The sequence below is a fragment of the Rattus rattus genome, chromosome 1 (assembly GCF_011064425.1).
Source record: "Rattus rattus isolate New Zealand chromosome 1, Rrattus_CSIRO_v1, whole genome shotgun sequence".
In the NCBI taxonomy this organism is placed as follows: domain Eukaryota; kingdom Metazoa; phylum Chordata; class Mammalia; order Rodentia; family Muridae; genus Rattus; species Rattus rattus.
Window position 1 is genome coordinate 54,020,986 of NC_046154.1, and position 25,850 is coordinate 54,046,835.

The following is a 25,850-nucleotide window of genomic DNA, read 5'->3' on the forward strand; positions in this document are numbered from 1 at the left end:
CTCAGTCCCATGAGGCAGGCAGGCAGACAAAAGAGAGAGAGACTCTTCCTTCTTTCAATGTTCTTATGTAAATCTCCAGCAGAAGGTGTGTTCCAGATTGAAGATATGTACCACCACACCTGGGTCTGGGACTTGCTTTGTCCCAGGTGACCTTGACCTCAGAGATCTCCTTGACTTAAGTTCTTGGGGTTCATAGCCACTTTGCCTCAAGATCTCCATACCAAGATCCAGGTCAGAAACTTGGATCTCCCAGCCTCAAAATCAGGGTCAAAGGTGAGCCTTCCAATTCTGGATTGTAGTTCATTCCAGATATAGTCAAGCTGACAACCAGGAATAGCCACTACAGCGACCAACAGATTAGGAAAAGATCTTTACCAATCCTACATCTGATAGAGGGATAATATCTAATACATACAAAGAACTCAGAAAGTTAGACTCCAGAGAATCAACTAAACCTATTAAATGGGATACAGAGCTAACCAAAGATTTCTCAACTAAGGAATATTGAATGGCTAAGAAGCACCTAAAGAAATGTTCGACATCCTTAGTTATCAGGGAAATGCAAATCAAAACAACTGTGAGATTCCACCTCTCATCAGTCAGAAAGGCTAAGATCAAAAACTCAGGTGACAGTAGATACTGGGGAGGATGTGAAGAAAGAGGAACACTCCTCCATTATTGGTGGGATTGCAGACTGGTATAGCCACTGTGGAAATCAATATGACTGTTCCTCAGAAAATTGGACATAGTAGTACCAAAGGACTTAGCTATACCACTCCTGAGCATATACCCAAAAGATGCTCCAACATTTAACAAGGACACATGCTCCACTATGTTTATAGTAGCCTTATTTACAATTGCCAGAAGCCGGAAAGAACCCGGATGTTGTTCAAGAGAGGAATGGATACAGAAAATGTGTACATTTACACAATGGAATACTATTCAGCTATTAAAAACAATGACTTCATGAAATTCAAAGGCAAATGGATGGAACTAGAAAATATCATCCTGAGTGAGGTAACCTAGTCACAAAAGAACACACACGGTATGCACTCGCTGATAAGTGGATATTAGCCCAAAAACTCAGAACACCCAAAATACAACTCACAGATCACATGAAGCTCAAGAAAAAGGAAGATCAAACTGTGGATACTTCAGTCCTTCTTAGAAGGGGGAACAAAATATTCATGAGAGGTAGAGGGTGAGAAGGACTTGGGAGGAAGAAAGGAGGAGGGGCGCAGGGGGAGAAGGATTAGGTATGAGAGGAGACAGGGATGATATACAGAGGTTCAGGAATTTGAACAGAGGTGTGTAAATGGGGGAATGGGGAACTGAGGATAGCCACCAGCAAGTCTCAGATGCCAGGAAAGCCAGAGGTACCCAGGACCCAATAGGGTTGAGATTAGCTGAAATGTTCAATAAAAGTGAGGGAGAACCTGTTGGGACCATATCCAGAGGTTAGGCAAGGCCCCCAGTTGGGGAATGGGGACACCCACCCTTCTCAGAATTTTAACCCATAATTGCTCCTGTCTAAAGGAAATGCAGGGACAAAGAGTGGAGCAGATACTGAAGGAAAGGTCATCCAGAGACTGCCCTACCTGGGGATTTATTCCTTATGTAGCCATCAAATTCAGTCACTATTGCTGATGCCAAAAAGTGCTTGCTGACAGGAACCTGATACGGATGTCTCCTGAGAGGCTCTGGCTGAGCCTTACCAATACAGATGAGGATGCTTACAGCTAACCATCTGACTGAGCACAGGGACCCTACTGGAGTAGAGAAAGAACTGAAGGAGCTGAATGTTTGCAACCCCATAGGAAGAACAACATCAACCAACCAGACACTCCAGAGCTCCCAGGGACTAAACCACCAACCAAAGAGTACACATGGGGGGACCCATAGCTCCAGCAGCATATGTAGCAGAGGGTAGCCTTGTCTGCATCAGTAGGAAGAGAAGTACTTGGTCCTGTGAAGACTCAACTCCCCAGTGTAGGGGAATGCCAGGGTAGTGAGATTGGAGTGGGTGGGTGGGAGGGAGAGCTTCCTCATAGAAGCAGGGGAAGGGGACAACCGGGAAAGGTTTGAGATGTATTTACATTTGAGATGTAAATACATAAAATATCCAATAAAAAAAAAAAAAGAAAAAAGTAGCCGGCTACCTTTTAACTAGTGAGATCATGGGACTTGGAGAAGAATATATACAACCACTTTCCTAAACCATTGTAATGCCCTAACTGCATACAAATACTTACCCTTATTCTCAAAGAGAAGTGTAGCTTTCATCTCTCATCAAAAATTATCTCTTTGCAGTTGACAGAGACCATTACAGAAAGCTCTAAGTAGTGAAAATGAAAAGAACGGAACTGACTGTACAGTATTCAGCCCAAACCGATACATTTATAGTGTTGCAGGATATTTGCTCCAACTGTGAACCCTGAGACTGTGTTATTTACTGAAAAAAAATGTTTTTTCTAGTTGTGGCTCGGCCTTAGCACATACTTTTAATCCCTCTGGCTGGAACACAGCTACCTCATTAGTGTCCCAAACAATAAAGGTAAAGTTTTTGTAGAAATAAAGGTGATTGCCTTGTAGTTAGACTCTGAGTTGGACTTATATGCATGTGTGGCTATGTGTTGGTAGATAGGCACTAGATAAGTCTCTGTGAAGACATAGCAATAAATATTGTTTTGAAAGTTATAGCCCAGGGCCTGGAGAGATGCCTGAAGTGCATGTAGTTCTCTTCCAAAGGACACGAAAACAGTTCCCAGTACCCACATCAGGCAGCCTCTAACTCCAGTTCCAGGAGATCCAACTTTCTCTTTTGGCCTCCCTGGGGACTACACACACATGTACATACCATATACAAACATTTATGTACACAATTAAAGAAAAACCAGTATTTTAAGAAAAGATGTAGCTGAGAAGCTCAATAAGCATTGTTGGGTTTATACAGTATGTGATTTTTGGTCTTCTTAAATTTGGTGGATTATAAGCAAAGGATAGGCTCTACTGTGCAGCATGTAAATTGTGACATGGACCAAAGGAATAGAGAATGCAGTTACAGCTGCCATTGGTAAGTCTGACTTAGAGAGTAAGCTGTAGGAAGGAGGGCTGTGAGCCATGTGTCATAGAATAGTCATGGCTTGTGTACAAGCTGAAGCAGTAAAAAGACAGAGAACAAAGGAGATGGTTAGATACAAGTGTAAGAAACCTGAAGAGTGGTTGTGGTGTCTCCTTCCTTGATTACAGAAGACACAAGAACCTAGGCAGGTACAGGCAATGTCACAGATCCCTCTACTTGGGTTATTCCAGTCTCTGAAATGTCTGTTCTTCCTTCAGCATTTTTCCTGGTCTAACTGTTGCTGGTTAAGAACTTAGTTCCAGGGCCAGAGAGATAGCTTGGTGCTTAATAGAGAGATAGCTCGGTACTGAATTCAATTCCCAGCAACCATATGGTGGCTCACAACCATATGCAATGCAATCTGATGCCATCTTCTGGTGTGTCTGAAGACGGCTACAGTGTGCTCATGTGAATTAAAAAGAAGAAAAAAAAATGAGGGGGTTGGGGATTTAGCTCAGTGGTAGAGCGCTTGCCTAGAAAGCGCAAGGCCCTGGGTTCGGTCCCCAGCTCCGAAAAAAAGAAAAAAGAAAAAAAGAAAAAAAAAATGAACTTAGTTCCAGTACCCGGTGGATTATGGGAATGTGCATAATAGCATTGACAGAACATTGCAGTAAGCACTCAGTTTTGAGAAACGCAGAGCAAGAACACATTCATTGACTTATATTTGTATTTTGTGTTTCCAGAAAGATGAGATCAACTGGGGTAGAGAGCAGAAGATAGGTTCTGAGCCTCCCCCAAAACTGCTCCATGAGGTTGCACTGTAACTGGGCAGCATGCGAAGTCCTTGTGTGTTAGTTGTCAATGTTCTCATAGTTTTCATAGTTCTCATAGTTCAAAGATTCTTCATCAAGACCATCGGTCCAGGCAACCAGGTTGTCCACTTCCTCTTCCCAGGATTCTTCTGAGTCATGTTCTTCCGAATAGCTTTCCTCTGACCACTCCTGAGGTACTTTATAAAACCCTGACTCATCTTCTACATTAGGTTCAGAAGAAAGTTCAGCTATGGTAGGAAGCATGAAAAACAGAAATGTATGAGACTTAGTGGGAAAAACGAGAGATCTAATGCTAACAATCATCTGAATGATGGCACGCAACCTTTTAAACATTCCTTTTGCAGAAAATATTTTGTGTACGTGCATGTATGTGTGCGTTTATGTTTATGAATGTGAATGCAGTGGCTGTACAACCAGAAGAGCACATTGGATCCCCTGGAGCCGGAGTTACAGATGGTGGTGAGCTGCTTTACATGGGTGCTTGTAACAACTGCCGTAGTAACAGTGGTGAGATCTCCTGACTGTGGAGTCATCTCTCCAACCCTCCTCCCATTTAAAACGTTGTAAATGACACATTTCACAGCAGTCTTTGTCAAACTCACTATTCCTTTTCTCTCAACTTTTTCATTACTCGTTAGCTTGTCCAGCTGACCAACATTTATAACACATGTGCTGACTTACAGTTGCGTTATAGGAAGAGATATTCTGCCAGCAACCTTGCTGAGACTGAAGGTCTCCCAGCTTCAGCTTCAAGGTTATCACAAGCCTTATGACACTGTGAGCAGGAGATTGGCTAAGATATTCTGAAAGTCCTGGCACGCAGAAACTGTGAAATAGTTAAGTGTGTGTTGTGATAATTTGTTTGTTATGCAGCAACGGAAACTCTAGGATTGCAAGGCCAAGAGAGACATGCTGTGAGAGCTCGTGGAGAACTTCCAGAGGTTTTTGGATTTTTGGAATATCTACCTATACATAATGAAATATCTTGTGATGGCCCAAGTTTAAACATAAAACTTACTTGTACTTGGGGGGAGGATGAGTACCTGAAGGTAATTTCATTCAATGTGTTAAACACTTTTATATCTGGGAAGACATGACGATATATTGACTACATGACGACATATTGACACTCAAAAGTTCTGGAGCATTTCCAGCTTTAGGGATGCTCATCCTGTATCTGAATTGTATGGAAAAAGATGCCTCTGTGCTGGAGTGTTAAGAGGAGGGAATTGTGTTTGGAGTGGAATGTGAAGAAACAATGTGCTTTTCTAAATATTAAAATAATGCAGAGAACAAAGAGATGTGACCCATTAGATGGAGGGACAAGGGTAAGAGGTGTCATTAAAAAAATGATAGACAGATATCAGAAAACCAAAGAGCCTCAGTTTCACTGCAAAGGAAATGAGAAAGTGATAAAAGGGTTTGAAATCTGCTCACAGCAGGAGATGTGAGCTGCAGGGGCCAGTCTGACAAGGTATGACCATATGGACAGGCAGACACCATAGGACAGACACGATACCTACTGACTTCAATAAGTGAACTAATCTCCACTCCAAAATGGTGGCACTGCTGGAAGGCGGAGACTGAGAGAAGGGTTAGAGACCTCAGGAAAAAAGCAGAGAAGGCTGGAGGGACTGTGTCTTCCCGTCTTCTCAGCCCTTATGGGTCCTTTAGTATGTGGGCAGTCATAAAAGGAGGTGACAGGCTGGAGGGTCACTCAAAGGAGAAACTCTGAGTGTACTGGGAGGAGGAGGAGGAGGAGGAGGAGGAGGAGGAGGAGGAAGGGGAAGTAATGACTCAAGACAAAGGAAGTGAGGACAGTGAGAGGCAGTGGGGGAGAGTGGGAGGTGGTGTGGGATCCTTGGAGAACTGGGGAGTGAAGCTTGCTGTTGTGTCTGGCATCCATATACTGAGACTGTTTAACAAACACTTGGCAGCAGCAACTTGGATTGTGCTTTTCAGCGCCTTCCAGTCTACACACAATCCTGACATACATTGAGCACATAATCATGGGACTCCTGTGAGGCGGAGCAGTCAATAGAAGGAAGCCTCTGGGGACACAGCCCTAGCTGAGAGGAAGGAGCTGACTGCTGAGCTGACAGTGAGGAGTCTGGTCCTAAGCCCTGTGACCTTACCTGCCCAGCTGTCTCCTTCCTAGGCGACTTACGTTTTAGTCACCAGCTCTCTTACCTCTCGTGGCCTTTCATTTTCCCCACTACACACATTTTCACTGACAAACACTAATTTGTAAACACCTAAACTTACGGCTAACACTGTTTTCCCTTTCAACCGTGTTGCCTGTATGTCTGCATCTACAATGAATACCAGGAGTCAGTATCCAAGCATTTTTGGTTCTGGCTACTTTTCTCACAGTTTGAAACTGTAGTCTTAACTTTTCAAGTTGTGTATTAATATATCAAGAAGCACAGTAAGCTTGGAAATATAAAAAGTAGTTCAATTTAGAAGTCTTCAATTCCTCTGTAATTGGCTTATTGAGCTGTTTTTGGTAGAGTTGGAGCACACTTGTACCTCATGTACTCAAACTTATTTGAGCTGAGCAATGATTTAAGTTTATTACTATAAATAACTGCTTGTATACAAAAGAAGAAAACTGAGTCCAACTTACTTGGAGATGGGTAGAGAACCTCCTCTCTGTCGGAGGGCTCGCTGCTCTCCTGAGCCATTTTCTTTCTAAGATTCTGCCACTTTGAGAGCACAAACCTGCAAAATAGAAGAAGAGAGACATCTATAGATTGTGGAAAGAGCATTTCATTTGAGGACAATAAACCAAATAGGTTGAATGGGGCAGAAATACAGAACATGGGCCGGGAAGGATGGTCTTGGGACGTGGCATCGCTCAGCGCTGATCAGCAATGATATTACTTCAATGTGTGCTTTCTAGAGGAGCAGGAGTAAATAACATGGCAAATGCTGTCATATTATAAAGGTAAAAACAGCATCCTGCATAGCATAGCAAGGGCCACTATGAGAAATGATCACAAGCTTGGTGTCTAGAAATGTCCCCTTTGCCCTGATCCTACATATGTCCTGGACCCCCAGTGGATGCCTGAAACCAAGGCCAGGGCCAGGCCCTACATGTACAGCTTCTACATTCAATACATTTGTGTCTTGACTTGTCACCCTGACTTGTACAGCGAGGAGCAATGACACTAAGACACACTTCTTTCCTCTCTTCACAAATACAAGATCCAACCCTGGTAACCTCCACATGGTTTTCCCGTGCTGATTAAGCCAGAAACCATCCTTATAGGAAGCAGTCTAAAGCTTCTTTGGCATGTCCAAATTACCACACCATTATCTGTGTGCTTTGGAAGTTACTATTAAGGAAGACAAGGACTTCCTGAAATACTCTAACAGTGACTGACAACCCAGCTACTGAGTGACATTGGATTGTGCGTGAAGTGGTGGCCTAAGGGTCAGGTCTCACTCTGGATGGGAAGGCAGGCTATCAGAGTCTACCATCTACTCATCTGCTCAGAGCGCATGTAGTTGAAGAAGTGTTATTTTTTCTACTTAACATTTTTAGACTGTGGTTGACTTTGGATAACTGAACCATGGCTAAAAGGACTTCTTGAGGGGGTGGAGGTCTAGGTTCGAACCCTGAAGGTTCCAGGCAAGAATCCAAAAGAATCCTCTTTTGCTTCTGGTCAGTTCCACTGGCTCCCAGCAACCCTTGGTGTCCTTTGACTCATAACTCATTCCAACCTCTGTGCCCACTCTGTTACACAACTTTCCCTGACATGTCTCTGTTCTCTCTCTCTCTCTCTCTCTCTCTCTCTCTCTCTCTCTCTCTCTCTCTCTCTCAGCAAGTTTCAGGCATGCCTCAAATTCCATCTAGTCCTTCCTCAGTCTCCTGAATGCCAGGATTCCAGGTGTACACCCCTGTGTCCGACTCCCTTCTCACGAGACCAGAGCATTGGATGTAGGACACCCCTCCGTTTGTTGTGGGTTTGCTGTAACTAGCTACATCAGCAGACATTGCTTCTGAAACAAGGTCTTTGGCTGAGATGCAGCCAGGGGAAGGATGAGAATAGAGAAAGGGGGGGGTCTCCATTCAACCCACGACATCAGGGGAGAGGTTTTAACAGAAAATTCTCAACTTCTGGAACGAGATGGGAATGATGATGGAGAGCCTGAGTCAAGGTACCAAGAATATCTGAGGGATCAGTACAGAGGGGAAATTCTTGATAAAAAGTTTGGAGATGATCACATTTTGGAATGAGCCATGTTAAACAATGACAACGACAACAACAACAACAACAAACAAACAACAATCACAGAAAGCAACTTTTAGTGGAAAAGTTGTTAATGAAAATCAAGCTGCATAGACATGTGGCATTTGGGCTTCACCCTTGTGTTTGATGCTGATTCTTTACGGATGTGTTTTATTAAGTTGAGGAAGGTCTCCACACCTCTGTCCTTTGTTTTGTTTTGTTCGTTTGTTTTTGACATAGATTTTTTTTGATGTACTCTGTAGCCCAGGCTGGCCTCCTAGCTCAGTCTCACAAGTCCTGAGATCACAGGGGAGTGCCATCAAGCCTGACTCTTTGCTCCTTTTAGCTGTATTGATGTAGGAGTCATACTGAACTCCCCTTTGCACTCAGCTAACACCTTACAGGTGCCAGGAGCTACTCCTTCCTAATCTGCCCTCTGAAAGATTTTGTGCACATTGCAATTGTTGTCCTAAGTGTGTAGAACACCATTCTCCCCGGAAACAATCTGAGCTTAGTGCATTGTACAGATTTTATTTTTAGGCCTATGGTCAGTTTATTGGGTATGTAATTATTTAGGTGATCCATTTGTTTTCTTTCCTTTTTTCCCTGTGGTACTGAGGCTCAAACCCAGTGCCTCCTGGATGTTGCATTTGTGCTCTGCCATCGAGCTGCCCCACAAGCCTTTGTCTATTTTGGTTTTTTTGAGGCAGGGTTTTTCTGTGGTCTAGGTTTTCCTGGAATTCATTCTGTTGACCAGGCTGAAGATTTCTTCTGCAATGATTTTCTAGTCTTCCCATAGAAGAGTGGGTGTGGGTATGTATAAAATATGAATTTTAATGGAATTTCAAGTTATAAATACACAATTATATATGCATTTTAATGTATCAATAAAGTTTAATATGTACATGTAAATTTTTTGGAGACAAGATTTATTTAATCCACCTTAATTTTAAACTCAGAATTCCCTGCCTCAGCCTCCCAACTGCTAGGGTTTCAAATATACACTGCATACAGTGTGCATTTTTACCATGTTGATTTATGTTTATGTATAGGTAGTCTCTGTTCTTTTGTACATCTATTTATTTCCTCATCATCTCATGGTTTTATTTTAATTGAAAATAAAATTTCACCTCATACAACATATTTTTTATGGTTTTCCCTTCCTAGGTCCTCCTTGGCTTCCCATCTATTTAGTTTCACCTCCCTCTCTCCCTCCTCCCTGTCTCTCCCTGTCTCTCTCCCTGTCTCTCTCCCTTTCTCCCTTTCTCCCTTTCTCCCTTTCTCCCTCTCCCTCTCCCTTTCTCCCTCTAGAAAACAAACAGGCAAATAAGAAAACAAACCAGAAGGGAACAAAACAAGCAGAGGGGAAAACAAAACAAAGAACTATCATGAGAAGTCTGTACACATGCACAGAAAACTCATAAAACCACAACACCAGAAACCATAATTTGTAAGCAACAGATCAGTGAAGTTAGAAAAAGCCCAGGCAAGGCATTGTGAGACAGAGAGAACCTCCACAGGATTGTTACTAAGTCCGTTTTGAGTTGGCACCTGTGACTGATGTGGATATTGCTGCTTCCTATGTGTTAACTGCATCAGTAACGCCATTGACGGCTGCTCTGGGTTCAAATCTCCTGCTCATGCTCATAGCAAGTCCTTTTGTATGGAAGGAGCTTTCTGGACTTTCTTATCTTCCTTCAGATGTGGTTGTGCTTTGTAATTTGGTACCTTTGACTCAGCTTAACCTTCCATGGCTCGTTTTAGGTTTCCATGGTTCCGGGATAGCTGCTTCCTGGGGAATAGACACGACCTTTCTTAAGTCTAGCCAATGTTCATTCTCTCTCTCTGACAAGGTCTGATTGATGGAGCCCAGGCTGGCTTTGAACTTTATGTAGCTGTGAATGTCCTGGAATTCCTGATCTTTGTGCCTCCACTTCTCAAATTCTGGGATCATAGGCTTGTGCTAACCGACCCAGCCATCCAGAGTCTCTTGTATCATAAGGTCTCTCCACTCAAGGTCATGTGAATGAAAATAACAGGCAGCTCTGTGTTGGTCAAGAGTCATAGAAAACCTTTGGGATTTCACTTTCTTTAGGGTAAATGTGACTTCAGAAAACTCTAAAAATTGATATATACCTTTTCTTCTTGCTGATAAGCCTCTAGTTTATGATTCATGTGCACATGTGTGCATGGGGTATATATAACGTACACAGCAGAGGTACAGGTCAGACAACAACACCTTCTACCTTCTACCTTGTTGATTCTTGTTTCTGCTGCTCCAAATTAACTGTCCTAAAACCTGGACAATCCTCCCATCTCTGCCTGCAGGCTCCCTGAAGGAGTGCTGGGATTACAGTCGCACACCCCAGCAACAGCTGCTTTCATGGAGTCCTGGAATGGAACTGAGGTCATCGGGTTTGTCTAGTGAGTGCTTTTCCCATTGGCTGCCATTGCTCTTTGATTTGACCATCTGCAGCTGTATTTTGGGGCAGCACTTGGGAAGCAGAGACAGGAGAGACAAGGGAGCAAGGTCAGACCCAGATAGGTCAAGGGCAGCCTTCGCAATGACAGTGTTTCCAAGCCTAATTATATAACGGAATGTTTGCCGTCACTAAAGAAATGCAAATTAGGTCATAATGACACAAAATAACATAAAAGAAAAAACCCTTAATACTTGCTTATTTAGGAATTCTTACATAATTTCATGATCACCGTAAATTGCAACAAGCTCCTGAAAAGTAGGCTTATGCACATAGTGAGAATCATGAAATTATTTTTGTCCTTCCATGAAAACCCCAACTTTGGCAACGTGCTTTAATGGGATTTCTCATGTTCTTTCTCATTCCCCTACTAAAATATAGTTTAATATGCTTAAGGGAACAGAATCTTCCTTCCTTGCATCTCAAGGAGTAGGAGGGAGAAAAAGAAGTTGCGAGGGAGGGGGGAAAGAAAAGGAGAGAGACCAGAGCAGGCCAGAGCCCTTCAGACTGGGAGCAGAATCACACAGGGACAAAAGGGACTCCTTTGCAGCTCTAAGAGGAGCTATGCTGTTTGGGTCAGGGTCTACCAAATCCTCTGCCACAACCACAGAGCCACAGGGCACTGGTGAAAGCAGTTACCTCCACAAGAAGACCAGAAAGAAATTAAGAATCTATTAGAAGGCGTTTACAGAACTGGATATGTTTATCTTGAAGTGAGCACAGGGCACAGAGGAGAATCACAACCCTTTTCTGAGATGGAGCACTGTCACATGACAGGAAAAGCCTGCTCTAAGAGGTGAGTTAGAGAATGAGCTTCGATCCACTTCTGCATCCACCTTTTTGGAATCATACCTTCTTCCAGCTCCAGCCCTGCCCTGGGCCCTCAGAGTCTGCACTGGTGCCTGGCTGGGATGCTGCAGGCCAAGATTCAAATCTCAGCTGTTATGAAATGGTAACCTTAGAAGCTTAAACTTTATCGTTGTCTTAAAATCCTTTTTCTACAGTTTTAGAACATGCTGATACTTTCCAATTCCTGGGACAGTTTCACAGATCAATGGAAGGCGTTAGGGGTGACTGAACGCCATCAGGTGTCAGAAGGAAATCAAGGGAAAGAGGATTAGAGTTGAGTGGATGCATCATACCGTACGTAGTTCCCCAGGTCTCGAAGAGCATCTAAAGAGAGAGAGATGCTGGCTTGCCTAGCAAGTGCAAGGCCCTGGGTTCGGTCCCCAGCTCTGAAAAAAAAAAAGAAAGAAAGAAAGAAGAGAGAGAGAGAGAGAGAGAGAGAGAGAGAGAGAGAGAGAGATGCTGGCCTGAAGGAAAGGTTTTCCTCTTCAACTCTCCTTGCCTCTCTCTGTTTTGGGGGCTGCAAGTCACACCCAGGGCCTTGGAAAAGCTAGGCAAGTGTCCTGACACTTGGATTTTGCAGCACATGACTCCAACTCATGAAGAAGCTGACCCTGGCCTTGAATTCTTGACTCTCTGGTCCCCACATCCCAAGGGCAGGAACTGTGTATGTGTGCCACTATGCCTGGAAGAACTAATTTTTTTAAAAAGGTTTTTTCTCCCTTTCTTGATTCTGTTTTTTTTCCTTCTTTTTTCTTTTATTTCCTTATCTACATTTTAGAATCTGAGCAATTGTCTACACCAATGCCAATTCCCTCTTTAAACACAAGATGGCACTCGAGGTCTAATCTTTAGGGAATAAAAAGGCTACATTTCCTTAAAAATACATCACTGTGTAATTAAGTAAACCTATAAGAATGATATTTAAATCAAATCACTCTGAAAGGACAGTACAAACACACACACGCTAAGTGTGTTAAATGAATGTGTTTCTATGTAACTGGAGGAAAAAGGAACCAGCTATTCCAAGACAAAGATGATTTGTGGTTTATGTGTTTAAATACACACAACCAAAAAAAAAAGGGGGGGGGGAACTCCCAAAACAGTTAAAATCATATGTAAGCACAATACATACTAACTTCATACATCAAAATACAAGACAGCTGAGTCCACAGTGTGCTCTGTAAATACAAGAAAGGTTCACAGTGATACTTGGCAGGACACAGGGGTCCCTCTCCTTTTCAATAGCCTGAAGTGAAATGAGAAGTCAGTCTTGATGATGCACACACTTGCAAATCCCTTTCCTTCAAGGTGGATGGAATATGCTCTTGCCTGTACGCAGACAGGATATGTGCCCTTACCGAAACTTTAAATCTTCAGGAAGTACGTGCCGGTAGGCAAGTAGAACTAGATGTTTTAATTTTCAGATAAGGTTTGTGCTTATCAACACAATTTGGTTGATCTCTGTGCCTTATTTTTTTTTTTAAACAGGTAAATTAGAGAAAACGCTTCTATAGCGTTCTCTAGATGAGAGTGTCAGAAGTGGTAACCCAATGGAAAGTGGAGGTGAGGAGCCTAGGCTCGATGCTGTGCACGGGGGTGGGCTGGGGGATAGATGTGGATCAAGTAAGCTGTGGCTCTGTAGGATGCTGATCCATATCATTCTGTGCTACACTTGCAGTTCTGCCTGCCAGCTCCAATGCACATCAGGAATGAGGGGGAATGCCTAGTGAGAGAATACTAATCCTCCAAGCTACTTCCTGTTCCTTCTGTACGTCTTTCTTAGCTTCTGTCAGAAACAAAATACCTGAGGTAATCAACTTTAAAAAAAAAGGGGGGTCCAGACTGTGCCCCGATCTGAACGGAACTGGTCAACAGCTCCCTGCACCCAAATCCCGTGGAGGGGAGAGCTAGACATTCAGAGGGACAGACACACCTGGGAAACCAGAGGAGACAACTCTATGCCCACATTTCTGACTCTAGAGGAAAACACCTAGAGCCATCAGGGCCCGTGCGCTAAGGGACCCAGAAGTAGGGGCAGGCCCTTCTGGTTGCTGCCCTCATGGAGAGCTGAAACCTAGCCCTGAGGAACAACTTCAGGCCCGAGATCAGAGGTAAGACCAATTTTTCTGCTCCAAGTGACCTGCCTGGTAGACTCAAGACACATGCCCACAGAACAGCTGAAAGACTGCACTCCTGAAAGCAGAACACTCTGTTCTGATAACTGGCTGAAAGAAAACAGGAAAACAGGTCTACAGCACTCCTGACACACAGGCCTATAGGATGGACAAGCCACTGTCAGAAATGTCAGCAGCTTGACAGCACACCTAAAAGCTCTAGAACAAAAAGAAGCAAATACACCCAGGAGTAGTAGAAGGCAGGAAATAATCAAAATCAGAGTTGGAAATCAACCAAGTAGAAACAAAAAGGATTATACAAAGAATCAACAGAACCAAAAGCTGGTTCTTTCAGAAAATCAACAAGATAGATAAACCCTTAGCCAGACTTACCAGAGGGCACAGAGAGTGTGTCCAAATTAACAAAATCAGAAATGAAAAGGGAGACATAACAACAGAGTCACAGGAAATAAAAAAAAATCATCAGATCCTACTACAAAAGCCTATATTCAACAAAACTTGAAAATCTGGAGGAAATGAACAATTTCCTAGACAGATACCAGGTACCAAAGTTCAATCAGGAACAGATAAACCATTTAAACAACCCCATAACTCCTAAAGAAATAGAAGCAGTCATTAAAGGTCTCCCAACCAAAAAGAGCCCAGGTCCAGACGGGTTTAGTGCAGAATTCTATCAGACCTTCATAGAAGACCTCATACCAATACTATCCAAACTATTCTGCAAAATTGAAACAGATGGAGCACTACCGAATTCCTTCTATGAAGCCACAATTATTCTTATACCTAAACCACACAAAGACCCAACAAAGAAAGAGAACTTCAGACCAATTTCCCTTATGAATATCGATGCAAAAATACTCAATAAAATTCTTACAAACCGAATTCGAGAGCACATCAAAACAATCATCCACCATGATCAAGTAGGCTTCATCCCAGGTATGCAGGGATGGTTTAATATATGGAAAACCATCAATGTAATCCAATATATAAACAAACTGAAAGATAAAAACCACACGATCATTTCAGTAGATGCTGAGAAAGCATTTGACAAAATTCAACACTCCTTTATGATAAAAGTCTTGGAAATAACAGGAATTCAAGACCCATACCTAAGCATAGTAAAAGCCATATACAGAAAACCAGTAGCTAACATTAAACTAAATGGAGAGAAACTTGAAGCAATCCCACTAAAATCAGGGACTAGACAAGGCTGCCCACTCTCTCCCCTACTTATTCAATATAGTTCTTGAAGTTCTAGCCAGAGCAATCAGACAACAAAAAGGAGATCAAAGGATACAGATTGGAAAGGAAAAGTCAAAATATCACTATTTGCAGATGATATGATAGTATATTTAAATGATCCCAAAAGTTCCACCAGAGAACTACTAAACCTGATAAACACCTTCAGCAAAGTGGCTGGGTATAAAATTAACTCAAATAAATCAGTAGCCTTCCTCTACACAAAAGAGAAATAAACTGAGAAAGAAATTAGGGAAATGACACCCTTCATAATAGTCCCAAATAATATAAAATACCTTGGTGTGACTATAACCAAGCAAGTGAAAGATCTGTATGATAAGAACTTCAAGCCTCTGAAGAAAGAAATTGAAGAAGATCTCAGAAGATGGAAAGATCTTCCATGCTCACGGATTGGCAAGATTAATATAGTAAAAATGGCCATTTTACCAAAAGCGATCTACAGATTCAATGCAATCCCCATCAGAATTCCAATCCAATTCTTCATAGAGTTAGACAGAACAATTTGCAAATTCATCTGGAATAACAAAAAACCCGGGATAGCTAAAACTATCCTCAACAATAAAAGGACTTCTGGGGGAAATCACTATCCCTGAACTAAAGCAGTATTACAGAGCAATAGTGATAAAAACTGTATGATATTGGTACAGAGACAGGCAGACAGATCAGTGGAATAGAATTGAAGACCCAGAAATGAACCCACACACCTATGGTCACTTGATTTTTGACAAAGGAGCCAAAACCATCCAATGGAAAAAAAGATAGCACTTTCAGCAAATGGTGCTGGTTCAACTGGAGGTCAGCATGTAGAAGAATGCAGATCGATCCATTCTTATCACCCTGTACAAAGCTTAAGTCCAAGTGGATGAAGACCTCCACACCGAACCAGATACACTCAAACTAATAGAAGAAAAAGTGGGGAAGAATCTCGAACACATGGGCACTGGAGAAAATTTCCTGAACAAAACACCAATGGCTTATGCTCTGAGAACAAGAATTGACAAATGGGTTCTCATAAAACTACAAAGCTTCTATAAGGCAAAGGATACTGTTGTTAGGACAAAACGACAACCAGAGATTGGGAAAAGATCTTTACCAATCCTACAACTGAAAGAGGGTTTATATCCAAAATATACAAAGAACTCACGAAGTTAGACTGCAGGGAGACAAATAACCCTATTAAAATGGGGTTCAGAGCTAAACAAAGAATTCACAGCTGAGGAATGTCGAATGGCTGAGAAACACCTAAAGAAATGTTCAACGTCTTTAGTCATAAGGGAAATGCAAATCAAAACAACCTGAGATTCCACCTCACACCAGTCAGAATGGCTAAGATCAAAAAGTTCATGCGACAGCAGATGCTGGCAAGGATGTGGAGAAAGAGGAACACTCCTCCATTGTTGGTGGGATTGCAGACTGGTACAACCATTCTGAAATCAGTCTGGAGGTTCCTCAGAAAATTGGACATTGCACTACCTGAGGACCCAGCTATACCTCTCTTGGGCATATACCCAAAAGATGCCCCAACATATAACAGACACGTGTCCACTATGTTCATAGTAGCCTTATTTATAATAGCCAGAAGCTGGAAAGAACCCAGATGCCCTTCAACAGAGGAATGGATACAGAAAATGTGGTATATCTACACAATGAAATACTACTCAGCTATCAAAAACAATGACTTTATGAAATTCATAGGCAAATGGATGGAACTGGAAAATATCATTCTGAGTGAGGTAACCCAATCACAGAAAAACACACATGGTATGCACTCATTGATAAGTGGATATTAGCCCAAATGCTTGAATTACCCTAGATGCACAGAACACATGAAACTCAAGAAGGATGACCAAAATGCAGATGCTTCACTCTTTCTTTAAAAGTGGAAGAAGAATATCCTTGGGAGGGGATAGGGAGGCAACATTTAGAACAGAGGCTGAAGGAACGCCCATTCAGAGCCTGCCCCACATGTGGCCCATACATAATAGCCACCAAACTAGATAAGATAGATGAAGCAAAGAAGTGCAGGCCGACAGGAACCGGATGTAGATCTCTCCTGAGAGACACAGCCTGAATACAGCAAATACATAGGCGAATGCCAGCAGCAGACCACTGAACTGAGAACAGGACCCCTGTTGAAGGAATCTTAGAAAGGACTGAAAGAGCTGAAGGGGCTCAAGACTCCATATGAACAACAATGCCAAGCAACCAGAGTTTCCAGGGACTAAGCCACTACCCAAAGACTATACATGGACTGACCCTGGACTCTGACCTCATAGGTAGCAATGAATATCCTAGTAAGAGCACCAGTGGAAGGGGAAACCCTTGGTCCTATGAAGGTGGACCCCCAGTGAACGGGATTCTTGGAAGGAGGGCAGTAATGGGGAGAGGATGGAAAAGGGAACACCCATATAGAAGGGGAGGTGAGAGGTTAGGGGGATGTTGAACTGGAAACCAGGAAATGGAATAACACTTGAGATTTAAATAAGAAATATACAATTTAATAAAGATGGGGGGAAAAGGTTTCTTTGTGAATCATGGTTTTAGTCTATGGTTGTTTGGACCTATCACTTTGAGTCTTTGACCAGGCAGGACATTATAGCAGTAAACAAAGCTGCCTACTTCATGGTAGTCAGAGAACAAAAAGAAGAATGGACTGGGGTCTCACAGTTCTTTCCAAAAGCATGCCCCAATGATATTCTTCCTTTCATGAGGCCCCACCTCCTGAAGATTCCAGCAAGTCCTGGCAGCATCTCAGACCAAGCCCTTAGCATGGTCTACCGTGCTTTACTGTTGCTGCGATAAAATACCAGGACCAAAAGCAACTCGCAGAGGAGAGGGTTTATTTGGCTTCTAAGTTATGGTCTGTCATCAGGGGAAGGGAAAGCAGGGACTCAGGGCCGGGACCTGGAGACAGGAACTGAGGCCGAAGCCATGGAGAAGTGCTGCTTACTGGCTTGCTCCTCATGGTTTGTTAAGCTGCTTTCTTTTCTCACCAAGGGCCACCTGACCAGGGTTGGTACCGCCTCCACAGGCCTTCCTCTAACAATTAACTGTCAAGAAGGTAGGTGCCCACAGATGTACCGATGGGCAATCTGATGGGGACATTTTCCAGTGAAGGTTTCTCTTCCCAGATAACTCTAGTTTGTATCATGCTTATGAAAACCAAGTGGGATACCTGATCTTTGGGGAACAGGTAAGATTCGAACTGTAGCAGCTGCTGTGTGTGCACACGAGCCACATACTTTTAGGAGACTATATATTGAAGGTGAAGCTCGACCAGAATTAATAGCTTAGGTAGCTTGCTGGCTGTCGGAGCTTAGACTCTGGGTAGAGATTGTTTCCACTGTGAGGTACATAACCATTCGGTATAGTGTACAGTAGTTTTACATGTGCATACTAAGAGCACCTTAAGAACAGTCTTTGTTACTTTTGACTTTTTGTGCTCACCATCTCTCTTGAGAAAATAACTACAAACTACAGATTGGATGCTAGATTCATTTGCTTTCCCATGTCTTAGAAATAAGGCATTTATGAATATGCCACTAAACAGTCAAGGTAGTGGTAAAAAGGCTTTAGAAGTGAACACCAAATTACATGATTAATTAGTGAATATTTGTGAGCTGATTACGATACTGAGTATATATTAACAGTAACCAAATACATGTAAGAGTTTAGAATTTGCATAAAATATTTATGACAGTCATATTATCAGTTTTAAATCCCTGTTTATAGACTATACTCTAGAATCCCCCAAACAGAACCATGGTCTCTATCTATATAATAGACCTCAAATTTCATTTTTTTCTAAAATTAATTTTATTTAATTCTAATATGAAACAGGGAGACAAAATACACATGCATTTTTTTCAACGAAATTAACTGAGTACCTACTACGTGCTGTGCACTACATTAAGCATCAGGGATGCCTATTCCAATGCCCCTATCTTGGGTACTTCCCCATGATCAGATAAATCTGAACAGCATGGGACAGAGACAGAATCAACATGTAGAACACAGGTGATGGCACAGAAGGGACAGTTCATATGTATGCTGGATTCATGCCATCCTTGTGGGATGCCGTGCCAGGCTAGAGACAGGTAGAGAGAGCAAGCTGCAGATAAAATGACACTAGATACATGTGGCCAGCTATGTGTTATTTTCTAACTTGAGATAAATTTACATTTCTTACATATTTCTGCCAGATATTATTTTCATCCTGTGGAATGCTGGGGCAGGGCATATTCCCCACTCTTCAGGAACTAATGTTTTTTGAATGTTCATACGCTAAACTTTTAAATATGTGGTATCATTCAAGAAACTCAATGGAAAACAGCTTTTCAAGGAAGGTAGTGTTATGACCAGAGCAACACATTCTGAGAGGGGACGAACCCCATCAAGATCTTCCCGACTCCTCCCCCTGCTGGTTCCAAGGAGAGGTTTTCCATCTGTGAAAGGAACCCAAGCCTTAAGCAGAAAGGGCAATTCCAAGTCTTATGGGCATGTCTGTGTGCTAGGAGGCATTAGAAGCATTTACACATATTGACAGAGTGTCTGAGCTCACGAGTGACTCCAGATCTCTTTGGGAGGCAGCTGCTATTGAACAGATACAACTGGAATACAAAGGAGTTCAGTCATGATGCTCAAGGTTCCAGAGGTGCTATCCAGACAGGGCAGGACTCAGCTCCAGGGACCTGAGCTTAAGTACCTACCTCGCAGGCATCCTTTTGACTCAGGCCAAGACTGAACTCAGGGTAAAGGTCCTGCTTTGCGGGGAGAGATACTCCAAATAGAAGGCATCGGCGGAGAAGAAATCTGAGGCCCCCATGTGGAAGTGAGACATAATTAAGTATGGTATTGTTGGATGAGGGCAGTGAGCAGCGGGAACACCAGGAGAAGGCAGAGGAAGGTGAGAAAGAAAGTCTTTCTTCAACACTATGCAAATAAGCATCTCAATTTGCATTTTTCTTTTTAATGAATTAATGAATGAATAATTAATAAGGATGGAGCTACTGTCCTAACATGTGGTGAGTAAGGGACTCTATCACTGAGCCACATCTCCAACTCTATTTTTTTTAAACCAGGAAGTATCAGTGTAAGGAAGACATTTTCAAACATTTATTTAAAACACAGAGGCACAATGGTTCACTCAAGAGGCTGAGGCAGGAGGACAGTGAGTTTGAGGTTAGACTGAGTTACAAAGTTAGTTCAAAGCCAGCCTTGTCTCAGGAAATCAGGGGCTGGGCATTTAGCTCAGAGAAGGAGGGCTTGTCTAACGTGCACTTTATCACATATTCTGCATCTTGATGAACATCAAGAATTGTTGATGATTATTTGAATAGAAGCTGAATTTCACTATTCCTTAGGCCTCTATCTTACTTGCACTCGTTTGCATGTTCAAATATTTATGGTACTACGAAATGCACATGCACATAAATGTGATGACTTTTCAAAACTTTACTTAAAGAGATTTCCCCCCTGACTACTCAGTCTCACAATTAATAAGATGCAAACAGCATCCGATCTGTATGTATTCTCCTCAGCCACCAGATGGCGAAAGGTGTGTGGGCATTTTATTCTGATAGGGTCACAGCACATAACTTGGCCCTATAAACTCTAAATAATGTATTTTGGCGTGTTCTAGCACTCAGACAGTTCAGTTGTTTTAGCCACATGTAGAAGTGAGTGACTCAGTTGAAATTGACCCGGTCCTTGTTTTTCTAAATCTTGGGGTTCTATGATGCTGGCACTCCAGAAGGAAACAACACAAACAAGGGAAAGAAAGCAGCTCTGTTACAGGAAATTGGAGAAGAAGTCACGTCAAAGCAATGGCCATCTTAGATTCTGAGTAAGTTTTTCAACTGCAAGAAAAACTTGACACATGCCTTCAAGAAAAACATGTTTGCCCTCCTTCAAACTCAGTGTAATACAGTTTTCTCCGGACTCTAATTTATGCTGAAGGGCCCAAAAGTAATACAGCTTGTCTTCATTTTGGCCCAAAGAGGAGTTGTTGCTGAGGTTGGGGAACAAAAGGCCAGAAGAACCTATTTGACTTTTACTCAGATTTATAAAGTGGCACGTTGCTTAATGATCATTTATTCCCGTCAGAAAACTACAGGCTCCTGACTGGAGTGGCAGGAGCTGAAGTGTGAGGGGAAAGTGGGAACGGTGGCAAGGTCTTCCCTTCCCAAGTCCTCAGCATAGCCGCTGAGAACCGTGAAGAAAGCACACTGCTTACATTCTATCTCTCCTATGTGGAAGCCATAGTGTGAGCGCTCGCGCGCATGCGTGCGTGCACACATACGCGCACACACACACACACACACACACACACACACACGGGGGGGGGAATTAGAAGGGAGACTGGGAAGAGGAAGGGACCTAGCAGAGAGATGGGCAGGGAGAGAAAGTAAGTGTTTATTTAATATAGTTTGAGTATATGTTATATTTGAATGAAAACATTGTTATAAAGCCCATCACTCTGTACAGTAAATGCACATTTACTTTGTTGCGTGGCGGGAGCGCATGCATACCTGTGTTTACACGTGTGGGGGCGCACATGTGTTTGGAGGCTAGTGGCTAACTTCTGATGTCCTTCTTGATTGTTCCACTAAGGTAAAGTCCCTTGCTTAACCTGGAGCTCTCCAATTTGGTTAGTAGAGAAAATAATCCAGCTTGATAGAACCCTTCATCTCTGTCTTCTGAGTACAGGGATTACAGGAGGGACAGTAGGTCTACCTGGCATTTACATGGTGTACATCACACAACAGTGTGTGTATACATGCACAAACACAGATGCAAACACAGACACGAAGGCACGCATGCATCCACATGCACATAGACATGCATGTGCGATTCTTGAATGAAAAATCTTTGGGAAAACAAAGTCAGAGCTATGAGAAAGATGAAAAGGTAACTGGTGATAACTCGCTTGGAGGAGGACAGACTGGGCTCTTCACTGCGGCTCCTGCCCTAGCTCCATGTGCGCCAGTTCTCCTACCTGAGTTCCTGTGGGAGGAAATGGTACTTTCTTATCATTGTTCCTGTGCTTAGGGGAGTTAGGGCTGCTGTTGCCAGGACATCTGCTAATGGGTCAGCACTTGGAATGGCTTACTTTGACTCCCATTGCCTTTGATACTGCCGATCCTGCTCCTTCCATTTGTAGTACTGCTCCATGAAATGTGGATCTCCAACAACTGAAATAAAGTGATTAAAGAAAGAAGTATTCATATACACTTTTTAACATCGCTTGGAGTGGAGAGTCGCTCATGCTCACTTCTCAGTAAGCCGATATGTGGCAACTGCACGCACCATATAGTTCATGTTACAATGCTCAGGGACTTTGCAAATGTTTCCTTTTTATTGGAACTGTGGAATACTCGATATTGTTTGAAATAAGTAGATTGTGACTTCGAAATTGTTTGCATTATAATGACATTCGTTGATATATCATTTATGCAGTTAAATAACATTTGTGAGAGACCATTGCTTTAGACAGATGTCCTGCACTAGGCCCGAGTACTGATGTAAGATGGGGCCCCTCAAGCCAGGTAGTGGTGGTACAGGTCTTTAATCCCAGCACTATGGAGAGCACACCTCGGAGTCTGAGGCTGGCCTGATCTACAGAGCGATATAAAAGTGGAGTTTTATGCTCACAATGTCATGCTTCCTTGGAGCAAGCAGAAGACTCCCCAAACAAACCCAACTTATGGCAAGCAACTGGAAGGGTCAATAAATGAGCAAGTGTCCTCTGCTCCCTGCTTCTGGTTCTTTCCTGGTTCCCACTCCTTAGTTAAAATGCTACCTGATTCATGATTCACTAATAAAAGCTGATTCTATCTTTAAACTTGCCGAAACTTTGTATCATAGCAATGGTAATAAAGTATTTAAGTAACTCATGGAGACCACAGCCTTAATAATTTAACAAGTTTTCTAATTTAGCTATTCAAGTAAAAAATTAAGTCTTGGGGTTGGAAGTATGAATCTTTCCATCTCTACTCTGAAAACTGTTGCCTTGTTTTGTTTCCAGTTCTGGGAAACTCCAGGGCCTGTGCCAACCAGGTCAATGCAGAACTTCTATATCCCAGAGACATTTCCAATCTTGGTCATCCACAGAGAAAGACTGTCAAACAGATGGTTCTGGTGGCCTGAGGGAGCCCTTTGACCACGTCACTGTCACTCCCCTGGCTGATGACAAGGGTTCCGGTGGCCTCCCTTGATCTGAGCACCGGGAGTTGCCTCTGGCTCAGTTCATCTTTTGGGATCCATGCCAGTCCAGTTGATCCCTCTCCTGAGGAGCAAGCCTCTACTCCTGGCAAACAGATCTTAAGGAAGCCCCAGCTCCTTTAATTATTTTCTTAGAATCTGGTATTTCTAGACAATCATCTTCACCGTTCCCTTGAGAACTGTAGTTGATGCTCCTGTTAGAATTTCTGCGCAGAAGCTGGAGAAATGGATCTGTGGTTAAGAGCACTTGCAGAGGATCTGGGTTCAATTCCCAGCACCCGCACGAAGCTCACAACTGCCTGTAGTTCCAACCCCAGGGCAGCTAACACCTCTGGCTTCCATTAGTAGACACGAGTGACTGTACATAAGTAAAACAGAGCAAAATTCTTTATGTCCAAGGCAGGGTATTCAGTTCAGTAGCAGAGCACTGGTGTTCCATCCCTAGCAACCTGATCATCAAGAATTTTATTCAGTTTGAACAGTACAGGCGTGAGTGGACTTGCTGGCCTCCTGTGTGTGGCAGTTCCATCTACCCAGCTCATGTCTTCATTAGGGCATTTTGAAATCATGTTACCTTACTGTCACAAGTTTATGGTTAGTTACAAGTTCACGCTGTCAATCAAATTCACACAAAATGTACTGAACCCTACATCACAGTCTCTCCTCCCCCTTCCCTCCCCCATGTTCCCTTTCCTTCTCTGTTTCTCTCCTCCTTGAGTCTGAGTTTGTAGATGAACCACTTAACTATCTAGATGCGCTCTGTTAGTCTCGGTATTTGGACTCTTTTACTCTTCCTTTGTAATGCAATGCCATTTGCTTTTGGGAGATAAACGGCATGATTCTCACCAGCAACATTCCTATAGACTCTAACAGTTTTTTCTTCCTCAGATCCACGTGAGCACACACAACCACACTGTCTTCCAGGCCCTATTAGACCCTTTCTGCTGGCATTTGAGGAAAACATCTTTTCCATTAAAGAAGCGAATCTCAGCTTTCTAAGAATTCTTGGTGAAGAATCGTCTTTCTTTTAGGTGATTATTATAAGTAACATTACTGGAATTTTTCCTGAGACAGTTTCTCTTTCTCTGTATAGTCCTGGGTATCCTGGAACTCACTTCATCGTCAAGGATGGCCTTGAACTCACAGAGATTTACCTGCCTCAGCCTCTCGAGTGTTGGGATTAAAGGCATTCATCACCACCTCTGGCTTGGAATTCTTACTATAGGCATATGCATGTGAAGTATGTGTGGAGGGGAGCCCTTATGCTACCCAGACAAACAGACTAGGAGCATTCAAGAGTGTCTTCTTATCAACCATCTTCAACCTAACAAGGACAAAATTTAAAAATTTGCTAGGGTTCTATTTAAAGATAACATATCTTTCTGTACAGTTTTTGAAACAGATTTTCCTGCATTATGTGAGTCTGTGTGGCAGGCAGTCTCTGCCTTACACCTTACAAACCCAGAGTGACCATGTTACCTCTCCAGGAAGTCCACTCATGTTGTATTGACTCTGGCTTCTCTGTTTTAATCTCAGAGGTGAGGATACCACAGTTCTTTTCTACAGACTTTTATACTTTTCCTATTTCACATCTATATTTTTGTTGTTTCTTTGTTTTGCTCAGCTGCCTTGCACCACCTGCCTGTACTCTCCTTAGAAAGCTTACCCACAATGCCTATCTTCTTGTCTCCAGGACACAGTCAACTGTTCAATGACTCAGGATGACAAGAGGAAACCCAGGAAGGATGGGGGCAGGAAAGAGACAAAGGGGTTGGGGGTTGAGATTTGCACCTTAAGTTCTAGAGGGCGAAATTGCAGTTTTGTAAGCTATGGCAGAAAAGCATCCACCCCCTCCACAGCTTTCATCACATAATTCTCACTCTTCCATAATGTAATAGGTTCTCTTGAAAATTACAGTGTTGCTTCCATTCTGGGATTTGTTTGCTTTTTCAATAGTGGGGATAGAACCCAGGACCTGGTGCCTCCCTACATGTTTTGTTTTTTTTTTCACAATGAGGTGGGACAGAGAAAGTGTGTGAGTGTGTGTCTGTGTGTGTGCGTGTGTGTAGGGATGTGGTGGGGGGGGATGAAAAGAGAGAAATACTCCTCTCCTTGGAATCCGTTGAAGCCCCTTGCCAACAGGAAAATAAGAATGCCTAATTAACAACTGCTTAAAGCCTTTCTCCCTTCCCAGCTGTAAACCTGTAACTTTTGAGGAATCTCACCAGAAACCCATTTGCAGGGAAAGGACACGTGTGTACCTAGTACTACCCTAGAGACTCTTATTTCCCTTTATCAGATTATAATTTCATCTCGTCTTCCTCCTGAACCATTTGACAAGCTCACTTACCAAACTAGAACAAAAGGGGGTTGGATCCTCTGAGCAACCTTTTGAGATGTAACTTGAGAGTCACCAAAATGGTACCTATGGATAATACAGAGACATGGGCCATGCTCCTTTGAAAAGCCTGTGCCTTCTCCTTATTTTTCCTGCTCTCTCTTGAGAAACATGTAACCTACTCAGGAGGTGGGGATGGGGGGGGCTGTCTTGTAACTCTCATGCTTAAATCTGTTAAAATGTTTTTAACAAACTTTCCAACGTTGCCTCATCTTTGGCATTGAGGACAGGCATCTCGGTTTGGCCTGATTTAGGTCTCTAAAGATCTAGGAAAAATTCAGGTTGTCGCGTGTCAATTTGTCCCCCTACCACACTGACAATGATGTACTTACCACTATCTATGCAGAAGTTGACTTAAAAGTTGCCCGTCTTCTCT

At 42.8% G+C, this 25,850-nt stretch overlaps 1 protein-coding gene across 1 annotated transcript in view; it reads right to left on the bottom strand.

The window, feature by feature from the left end:
• Positions 1–3,797: 3,797 nt before the first annotated feature.
• The window catches only part of Ube2u (ubiquitin conjugating enzyme E2 U), a 67,267-nt gene continuing 45,214 nt past the window's right edge, over positions 3,798–25,850 (bottom strand). Inside the window, exons 8-10 of the mRNA XM_032889278.1 lie at positions 21,965–22,046; positions 6,521–6,615; positions 3,798–4,121 (exon numbers count right to left, since the gene is read on the bottom strand). Coding sequence (XP_032745169.1) covers positions 3,913–4,121; positions 6,521–6,615; positions 21,965–22,046 — 386 coding nt within the window. The 3' untranslated portion in view covers positions 3,798–3,912. The remainder of the gene's footprint in view (positions 4,122–6,520; positions 6,616–21,964; positions 22,047–25,850) is intronic.